At 35.2% G+C, this 11299-nt stretch overlaps 2 protein-coding genes across 2 annotated transcripts; one reads left to right on the top strand and one right to left on the bottom strand.

Moving 5' to 3' along the window:
- Positions 1–2270: 2270 nt before the first annotated feature.
- Positions 2271–3095, bottom strand: LOC134666520 (RNA polymerase II subunit A C-terminal domain phosphatase SSU72). The gene has a single exon (XM_063523708.1). It carries the CDS (start codon positions 2873–2875, stop codon positions 2297–2299), a length of 579 nt encoding a protein of 192 aa, XP_063379778.1. The 5' UTR covers positions 2876–3095; the 3' UTR covers positions 2271–2296.
- Positions 3096–3577: 482 nt separating this feature from the next.
- Positions 3578–5356, top strand: LOC134666521 (large ribosomal subunit protein uL22m). The gene is made up of 3 exons (XM_063523709.1): positions 3578–3830; positions 4515–4728; positions 4998–5356. Exons 1-3 carry the CDS (start codon positions 3657–3659, stop codon positions 5216–5218), a joined length of 609 nt encoding a protein of 202 aa, XP_063379779.1. The 5' UTR covers positions 3578–3656; the 3' UTR covers positions 5219–5356.
- Positions 5357–11299: the final 5943 nt, after the last annotated feature.

Consider the following 11299-nt stretch of genomic DNA (forward strand, 5'->3'; position numbering starts at 1 on the left):
CCTTATATTCTAGTTTTTTTTATCCATAATTTATGCCAAAGATTCATTGATATTATAAAATGTAAAGTTACCTATTTTGACGTGGTTTGGTTTTTAATATGTCGCGGTAGACTCAGATATACCGTACGGCGCCATCTGCATTAGCAGTCAAATTTGTCGCACGAACTTTTCGTAAACTTTATCTACACGTCTATTACCTTAATGCAAGTATAGGTAATTAGGCCTATGGAATATTATAAGAAAAATGCGTGGACTCGGTTTATTTAATAAACTGATCCAACGCATTTTTCTTTTATTATACGCCATTGTCACGTAAAACAGTAGGTAGATAAAAGTTAGTTTTAGTAAGGTAGCCATTTTTAGTAAGTACACCTTTACAGATCTTGAAGTCATTGTTATACTCGCACCGTAACAAATGGAGAATTAAGTTTCAAGTTCGTACCAAAGTGACTAATAATGTTGTGAAGACATTAAATTCGTTTTCGGCATTTTCCTGTAGGTATCGATATACTTTTATAGCACTAGACGTTATCATACGTAAGTACAGATTGAATCGGTAGGAAAGCGGAAAGTAATATCTTATTTTATTTACTGAGATAAATTTAATTGTTCATGGGCTTAAGAGGAGGCCATCGCAAAGTTGTCTTAACGGTCTGTTGGTTTAATCTCAGGGAAATATTTTTTGAAATAAATGAATAATCAATAATTAAAGTTAGGTAATTAATAATTAAGGTTGTCCGGAAGAGATCTGTCTTTAGAGATAAGACCGCCTTTTGTTACATGTCTTAAGTCTTAAATTGCTGTACAAAATACTTTGTCTAAAATCAATGATGCTCATTTCTAACTCACTATAGATAAAAAAAACGAAATTGTGTAACCACTTCGTAGTTTAAGAGCTTGAGCTCAACTGGAAACGTGGTTATTCCGTGTTACGTAATTTGAAATGCATTAACAATGACCACCTCAGTCTTCATTCCTTTCCGAGATAATTTCAAATTTATCTATTGTGTTACATTTACCACGCTTACAAACTTGTCATTTACAATAGTTTACAATGATTGTATATGCTATTGGTGGAGTTGGTATTTCGTATGGTAGTGTCATCTAGTGTCGTACCGCACAAACTCTTGACAGACATTGCAGTGATAGGGTAGAACCAAGGTAGAACTGTCACCATAGACATCATTCTATGGGAATATGACCTTTATAAATTTTATAATGGCATTCCCATACTTTGCCGCATCAAAGCCAGCAAAGAGATTTTTTATTTATTTTAAGAGTAATTTAGATGGACACTAGTTTTAGTAATTAACCAGTATTTAAATTAATTATATACTGGCAGTGTATACCTATTGGCTTACAAGTTTGTGGGCAGTCCAATATAACATGACCTCAAGTTCTGTAACCACTGAGCATAATTGAAGGCCATATTTGTCAATTAGGTAGGTACTTCAAGATTTTAATTGGCTGCACTCAATAGGCTATACCTAGACCCCCAATTATACAGGGTATTACTGACCATTGGGCTTTAAATCCAGGGCTCGATTCTACTCGCTACACTGAGCTACTTTTATTATGGCACCAATCCCGAATTTTTTTTCTACTTTTTTATACATTTTGGCTGATCAGGCCGCGTAGCCAAGATGCCGATCGCTTACGCTCCGTAGCGATCGAAACGCAACTGTCACTGTCGCACTAATATGAAAGAGTGATAGAGAGACATAATGCTTTTCGTTGTCGAAGCGATAGCGATTGTAACCTTGGCTAGGGTGGCAGATGTCGACGTTTTCTATGGAAAAGCCAAAAAAATTTCCCCGATTTTAGGGTTGGTCCCATAGTAAAAGTAGCTCAGTTTAGCGAGTAAAATCAAGCCCTGGAATTAAAGCCCTATGGTCAGACACATACTGTATGTATTTTGTTACCCCCCAGGCAACAAAAAATCCTATCCTATTGGAGCTTGGCAGTTAGATAGTAACATTTTACCTTAGTTAGGTAGTAAATGAACATGGGAAGGAGACAATAGTATAGGATGTGGAGTAGAAAGGATATCTTCCTCAAACTTCTTGTTTCATTGTTCAAAATGGAAATAGTATAACAGCAAATTAAGCTATTCCTAATTGTATGCAAGGGTGTTAATATGTTTGAGTATACTGAGTTGAAATTCATTAAATAATCAGCAATCTGGAATATAAAAATTGTTAAATATTAGCAACAAGACAAATGATAAATTATACCTAAGTAAGAATTCATAGCAGTAATAAATGTCATAATCAATTGGGTATGGATTTAAAGTATATCAATAAAACATAATACAATTCAAAATAGGTCTATGGCATTTGCCCTCAAAGTCATGTAATAATTCATCAATATCATTGTCCAAGTCATCACTCTGTGCCATCTTAGAAACCATGTCGCTGATGAGAAATGCTCCGATGGTAGCTTCCTCATGGTTGTCCTGTATGTCGATGTTGATCACGTGCACTGGCTGGTTGTGAATGGACCTCCTTGACCCAAACCATTCAATTACTTGATCATATACTCTTTCTTCACATGTGATGATCACATCAAAGCGGTCATTGCAAACCTGGAACCTCTCCGGGCATGGCTTGATTCTTCGATTTCTATCTAACATGTGTAGCAATCCGTTTTGGGTGTAGTATGTCTTATCTTTGTCCAACAAGTCGTTATAGATATCATCGTACGGAACTCCAAACTCATAACAATTAGGTCGATCAGCCGATGCACCCGGCAGTTTCACTTTTTCTCCCGTACCAAATGATTTCACTTTGAACCCCTTCTTAGCTAGGAATGCGTGTGCTTCCATGCTACGGTTCATGTTCGAAGAACAGACGACAGCAACAAATAAATCTGCCATTGTTGCTCTGTGACTACTGCCTCAGTTCAATCTCGTATAATAAATTCCTTAGCTTAAGACAGAATGTTCATTTAATCATTTTTAGGAATAGCCTATTATCACTCGCTTCACATAAATGACTTAAGTTTCCTAATACTTTGTTTTTACTTAAAATGTAAACGTTTAGAGAAATGAGGTTAGATTACGTTTACGTTCCGATTTGACGCTAGTCTGACATTTCGTTTCGTTCACGTCAAGTGTTGGTCGCTCGGTCTCTTTTCGTCTCGTCTCATCTTCGGGTTCCACTTGTTGCTACAAATTGCATGCGTTTTTCGATATATTTGTAGTAGTAGTAAAATACATTATTGTATAAAATAAAAAGAGATAAATAACATTTGATTGATTTATTTAGAGCGTTAAGCATTAAAGCCATTACAGACGGGCGTACCGGACAGCGAACTTGGTACGGTCAAAATATCTCTTTTTTTCGCTCTCACTCATAAATTATTCGTCCTTAACGGACGTACGCCGGACCACGTACACACGATCGAACTTACGCTGAACCGCACCAAGGTCTCATCTCACTGTTGTGTTGATATGATGTCTATGGAGCCCTTAATGATAAGGAAGTTTGGCCTAGTGCTTGAGCCTATCCAGTCAGATTAAAAAAAACCGAAAGCTCTGTCAAAAGTGTCATCTGTCACACAACTCTCAAGAGGTTAAAATAATTCGGATTATCGTGAGAATTAACCTTATTCATGGAGTTTTGCATTTTCACCTATTAAAAAAACACATTAGCATCATGAACATTTTTAGAAATCTCTGTGCGCCAGGATTTAAAGCAATTCAAGTCAATTCCATTCATACTTCTGCTCCATCGTTGGCATGGACCAAATCTACATTGCCGAAGAATTTTTTGTCACACAATAATAAAGTGTATCCCCCACGGGAAATCGGCGAGGAACGGCGACCGGCTGTGAGTGTAGCGATGTTCTAAACAGATAATTTGACTAAACATTTAATTTAAGTACATCCTATTTTATTTTTGTACCAAAAACCATAGTTGAGTTAAAGTCACATATTTTTTCTTGTTCTTCGTAAATTTACACAACAGTATTGGTAAAAAATTTAACATAGGTACCTTTCATCATCATCATTTCAGCCTATATACGTCCCACTGCTGAGCACAGGCCTCCTCTCATGCACGAGAGGGCTAGGTACCTTTACAGTTAACAAAAACATTTTATAAATTATCATGTAATCAAATTGTATTATAAGTAGCCAGAATATAATCTAACTTTTTAGTTCATTAAATGGGTGAATCAACTTTTTTTTTACTGTCACCGGTCATGAATTCATTACCCTGAACAACTTAAAATCCTGATTTTATGGTATTCTTACCAAACACATTTGTGGAAGTTAGAAGCCATTTCCATGATGGGCTGTCTACTAAGCATGTTAGTAGGATGTGTTACAACTTTTCTTCTAACAAACTATACCATTCTTGTCCCTTGAACAACAGGACAGGATAACAATGCAAACAAGTTGATATACCCAAATAATAAGTTTTTAAATCTTATGTTTTATAACATATTTCAAATTTGCATCAAGTTTGCACATTTGCAGTCTTAATTTGATGAAGATACTTTTTTCTTTTCAGTTTGTTTGCCACCAAATCACCAATATAAAATACAGCCCTGACAAACTATGGTATATTGCATGTCTTGTGCGGGGCATGACAGTGGATGAAGCAGTGAAACAGTTAAGTTTTGTCAACAAAAAGGGAGCTGAATATGTCAAGAAGGCTATTCTTGAGGCACAGGAACTCGCAGTTACTCAGCACAATGTTGAATTTAGAAGTAATTTATGGATAGGTATGCAACTCAAACTTTGTCTTTACTTGTTTACTTTTATGCATTGAGTTTGGCAGTGTGGATATAAGATTGAATATTACATTCCCAAACAATAATTTGCCTGAGCATTCTATTTACTATTTGATATTACAGTCTTTTCAAATCATAATTCCCATTTTGCCATTTGGCATTAACTTCGCCATCCTGTATGTTGTTGTATATATTTTGTGCAATAAAGTTAGCTTGTGCAATAAATAAATATACTATTGTTTTTATCTTTTCTATTTCAGCTGAATCATATTCTGGTCTAGGGAATGTCATCAAAGGTATAAGGAGGCATGCTCGCGGCAGGCTCGGTGAAGTGCGCTACAAGTACTCACATTACTTTGTGCGCCTAGAGGAAGGGAAACCACCCAAAGATTACTACAAGTTGAACCCGCAGACACCACAACAGCAACTGGACAGTTGGTTGGAAAATATGAGGAAAAGAAAAGTTACTAACTCTTTATAAATGGAATATAATATTAAAAAATACAAATTAAAATTTCATAGTACAATTTAAGTACATGTAAACATAACCTAATTAAATAAATAGTATACCTTAGTAATAAATAATATCTTTCAATTACACTTTATTTAACTTCAAGAATTTTTGTGTTATTTTATTATGACGAATTCTTTACATTTTAAAAATTACAATACTTATTTTACAGTAATTTAAATCAAACAAGATACTGAAATATGGCAATAAAAATAAGTAGTGTATTGTACTTCTAATTTTAATATACATGTACATAGTACAAGTGTATGAAGCAAAAGTGCTCATGATTCCACTTTTCAAAACACTTGCTACAATAGTGGTACAATTTTTTAATCTTTCGATTTTGCTTGGCTATAGATTTTAGGTAGCACAAGAAGTTAAACATTAACTCTGCCTCCTAGTAAAAAATAACTTTTACTTTACTAATATTAAAAAAATACTCGAGATTTACAAATAATTGAAGGGATGTTTTCAAAAAAGGGAGGTTGACACTTTTTCAGGTGTCAACCATCAGTGTAGTCAGTTATGTTGCTTTGTAAACATCCCTTCAATTCTAAAGCTAGACGAACTATTGCTACATGCATGATTGTTATATGTATATATACAAATCCAGATAAGAATTCGACGAGATTATAGTTGCATTTTATGGCTTTTGATAAAACAAAAAATTGTGCATTTGTTGCGGCATATCAATGTTGTACTTAATTAACCATTTACCGCATACATTATCATATATGGCGGATATGATATTCAACTCTATTGACAGCTATTAAAGTTCAAATTTAAACAATAGTTATTTACGATACAAGTGCGGAAAGTAGGAAATTCGCAACGAGTGGTGATAAATTAAAACACGACCGAACGGTGTGTTTTATATCGACACAAGTTGCGAATTACCTACCTATTCGCACGTGAATCGTACTCGTACAACGTTTTACAAATACATCCCATATAACCATTCCAGTCGCAGAATCATCAAAGTGGTAACTAAATGTCAGATGTGTCGTAACAGAGTCCACACAATGTGTCTAGAATTGTTTCGAAACAAAGTGTCGTCGCCGTGTGTCAGTGTTGGGCAAAAAGTAATTGAATTACTAATTAACAATTGCAATTACAAAATGTAATTCCAACAAATAATTTCCATTACATGTGGAAAGTAATTAAAATTTTAATTACTAATTACAATTGCAAAATGTAATTAGTAATTAAATTATTAATTACATTTTGTAATTAAAATTTGTAATTTAATTACTTTTTTGAATTACAATTACTTTTATAGAATGCAAGTTTTTGATCATCTTTATTTCCAAAATCAGATGAACATTTTGAATGGTTTTAAATTTGACTAAGCAACATTGTCAATGTTAACTTTGGTTGGACTGTAGCAAAGGGAGGGCTGGGACTTAGAATTTTTTTCTGATTAAGTGGTGTCATTAATAATTAAGATACTATTTTTAAATGATTTTAATGTGTAGATCACGTCAAAATAAGCATCTTTTACTGAAAAAACTTTTCTCTAAAATAAAAAATGGCTGAGTTAGACGCCTCCAAAGATTGATCTTTTTAAAGGGAGCTGGGACTTAAAAAATTTTCATCGCGAGTGGTGTCATTATGACATATATTTTAAATGATTGTAACGTATAGAACACGTTAAAATAGGCTACTTTTACTTGAAAAACTTTTTTCTAAAATTGAAAATAGCGGACTGTAACAAAGGGGGGCCGTTTCTGGGACTTGGAATTTTTTTTGAGAAACGGAAAAAAACAGGGGTTTAAAAACAGTTCTTAATAAAGTTTTAGAAAAAAGTTTTTCAAGTAAAAGTAGCTTATTTTGACGTGTTCTATAAGTTACAATCATTTAAAATATATGTCATAATGACACCACTCGCGATGAAAATTTTCTAAGTCCCAGCTCCCTTTAAAAACATCAATCTTTGGAGGCGTCTAACTCAGCCATTTTTTATTTTAGAGAAAAGTTTTTTCAGTAAAAGATGCTTATTTTGACGTGATCTACACATTACAATCATTTAAAAATAGTGTCATAATGACACCACTTTGTCAAAAAAAATTCTAAGTCCCAGCCCCCCTTTGCTACAGTCCAACCCGAAAGGCACCTTAGGTTGGCGCTTACGTCATTATTAGCGGCGCCCCAATACTAATGCGGTGCTACGCGACGTAAGCGCCGACCGCCATATTCAACGTGGTTTGTCACATAGTACCCTGTAAAGGTATGATTCCAGGGACAAAAAATATGTTATAACGTTATCCAGCGTATAATGGAATTCATAAAAGTTTTTCTTTATAATTACTCCAAGTAAATTTGTTCATATTTGCATATTATTAAAAAGGTAAATGAAAAGTAATTGAGTAATTTAATTACTAATTAATGTAATTACAATTGCAAATTACACAGAAAATTTAATTACATGTAATTAAATTTTATGTAATTCAATTACATTGTAATTCAATTACATGTAATTCAATTAGTAATTAAATTACACGAGTAATTAATTACGCCCAACACTGCCGTGTGTACACTTTTCCGTAACAAGGTGTCGACACATTTGTGTGCACTTTGCGTGCGGTTTGCGACTAAATCTGACAGCAAATTTGTGACAGCAAATGTCAATATAAAATACCTCTTGAAAACCAAGGTTTGTCAAACTATTATTAGTGTCTCGTGTGCTCGTAAGTAATTCTAGTAAGTCATCATGGGCGATGCAAATGATAATAATCGACCAAAACCATATAAACACCCAACACCCGTCAACCTTTTACAGAAAAGTTATTAAAGAAATGCAATAAGCTACTTAGGTCAGCCAACGAATACTCAAAAAAGTTGTAGAGGGAAATGCTCGGAACACAATTTTTGACTCTGTAACTTGGTTTGGACAAGTTAGGAGGTGAACATATCAAAAGTCCCCGGCCGTAGCCCTTGAGCGGGGGGAAGAGAGGGGGCTTTGAATGTCCCATTTTCCGGTTTTTCGATTATATCTCGGAAACTATGCATCTTAGCGACATGGCCACTTATACAAAATGAAAGTTAATTTAATTTGTTACAAGTTTATTCAGTCAATTTTTTCGATATGTTGAATAGTTTTTGAGATATCCGCTCTTGAAAGTTTATAAGATTAGGGCTCTCAATTTTATCTTGATATATCTACATCAGTGAAGGTGCTAGGCCGTGTATGGTATCGTTTTCGTATAAATCTGGGTTGCTGAATCCATTTAAGGTATCACATTGAAACCATTCCACAAAATTAAAAAAATCTTTTTAGGGTTCCGTACCTCAAAAGCAAAAAACGGAATCCTTATAGGATCACTCGTGCGTCTGTATGTCTGTCTGTCTGAATACACAAAATAGTTCTTTACCTATAGATGACAGGAAAACCTATTAGAAATGTGCAGTCAAGCGCGAGTCGGACTTAATGTACGGAACCCTTAATACGCGAGTCCGACTCGCACTTGGTCGGTTTTTTTTTAAACTCCTCTTGACGCTTAACCGCTGAACCGATTTCGTTGAAATTTGGTATAGCAATAGTTTGCGTCCCGGAACAGGACATAGGATAGATCTTATAACCAAAATCATCTTTTGAAGGTGTAAAAAGTGGCGTGGAAATTTGTACGGGAAATCAATAACCGCTGAACCGATTTATATTAAATTTGGGATGGTCTACATCTTTGATTTAGTTAAAAATGAAAAAAAAAAACATGACTTCAAACCTAAACTTAAACAGTATTAACTTCAAGAAATCAATTCTGAATTCCCCCCTACACCTCATTTCACACCTTTGAAGGATGATTTTTGAGATAACTTATTATGTCCTGTCTCGGGACTCAAAATATATGTGTACTAAATTTAAATTAAAACTGTTCAGCAGTTTAAGCGTGAAGAGGAGTTTAAAAGAAAGTAAGTTTATATGTTTTTACTTTGGAATGGTGTCAATGTGATACCATAACTAAATTTGGGACTGCGAATTTATACGAAAACGATACCAAACATGGCCTCGTAGCTTTACTGTTGTAGAAGTCAAAATAAAATTGAGAGCCCTAAATTCTTATTACTTGACCAAACTTGTGTAGAAGGAAAAGGAAAAATAAAAGTCTTCGGCAGGAATATAAGACACAAATATAATTTTTTTTTTGCGTTACTATTTCAATTATCAAATATAAACATACCTTGATTATATTATTCTAGTGAGATCCTCACAGATAAACAAAAACATTTACTTAAAAAATTACAAGGTCGAAATGTCACGGAACTTGTGAGAGTAATACGTGAAAAATAAAAACTTTTATGACAAAAAAATCTGGACACAATTTAAGAAGCATCCAATTGCGTCGAGGAATCATCTGTATTTTTGCTTGTTTCATTACGCTTCTATTTTTGCCCTTTGTATTCTGTAGCAATTTGTTAGATCTGAAAATAAAGATAACTTGCGTCGTCACGGATGTCGATTTATAGGTTTTAGGGAGTGCAGAATTCGAAAACGATGATCATTTTATAATCCAAGATGGCCGCTACGTATTTTGTCATAAAAGTCGTCATGAATATCGTTTTATAGGTTTTAGGAAGTGCCGATTTCGAAAATGATGACCAGTTTGGAATCCAAGATGTGTGCCGTGCACTTTGTCATAAAAGTCGTCATGGATATCGTTTTATAGGTTTTAGGGAGTGCAGAATTCGAAAATGATGACCATTTTGGATTCCAAGATGTCTGCCGTGCACTTTGTCATATAAGCCGTCATAGATGTTGATTTATAGGTGTTAGGAAGAGCAGATTTCGAAAATGATGACCATGACCAACAAAACGACATCCATGTCGACTTTTAACATAGTGCATGGCCGCCATCTTCGATTCCAAAATAGTTATTATTTTCGAAATCTGCGCTCCCTAAAACCTATAAAACGACAGCCATGACGACTTTAATGACATACTGCATGGCCGCCATTTTGGATTCCAAAATGGTCATCATTTTCGAAATCAGGGCCCCCTAAAACCTATAAAACGACACCCATGACAACTTTTATGACATAGTGCGTGGTCGCCATTTTGGATTCCAAAATGGCCATCATTTTCGAAATCTGCGTCCCCTAAAACCTACAAAACGACATCCATGACGACTTTTATGACATAGTGCATGGCCGCCATCTTGGAATCCAAAATGGTCATCGTTTCGAAATCTGCGCCCCCTAAAACCTATAAAACGACACCCATGACGACTTTTATGACATAGTGCATGGCCACCATTTTGGAATCCAAAATGGTCATCATTTTCTAAATCTGCGCCCCCCAAAACCTATAAAACGACACCCATGACAACTTTTATGACAGTGCATGGCCGCCATTTTGGATTTCAAAATGGTCATCATTTTCTAAATTGGGGCCCCCTAAAACCTATAAAACGACATCCATGACGACTTTTATGACATAGTGCATGGCCGCCATTTTGGAATCGAAAATGGTTATCGTTTTCGAAATCTGCGCCCCCCAAAACCTATAAAACGACACCCATGACGACTTTTATGACATAGTGCATGGCCGCCATTCTGGATTCCAAAATGGTCATCATTTTCGAAAGCGGGGCCCCCTAAAACCTATAAAACGACATCCATGACGACTTTTATGACATAGTGCATGGCCGCCATCTTGGAATCCAAATTGGTCATCGTTTTCGAAATCTGCGCCCCTTAAAACCTATAAAACGACACCCATGACGACTTTTATGACATAGTGCATAGCCACCATTTTGGATTTCAAAATGGTCATCATTTTCTAAATCGGGGCCCCCTAAAACCTATAAAACGACATCCATGACGACTTTTATGACATAGTGCATGGCCGCCATCTTGGAATCCAAAATGGTCATCATTTTTGAAATCTGCGCCTCCTAAAACCTATAAAACGACACCCCTGACGACTTTTATGGCATAGTGCATGGCCGCCATTTTGGATTCCAAAATGGTCATCATTTTCAAAATTGGGGCCCCCTAAAACGTATAAAACGACATCCATGACGACTTTTATGACACAGTGCATGGCCGCCATTT

Source organism: Cydia fagiglandana, chromosome 8 (genome assembly GCF_963556715.1).
Source record: "Cydia fagiglandana chromosome 8, ilCydFagi1.1, whole genome shotgun sequence".
Lineage (NCBI taxonomy): Eukaryota > Metazoa > Arthropoda > Insecta > Lepidoptera > Tortricidae > Cydia > Cydia fagiglandana.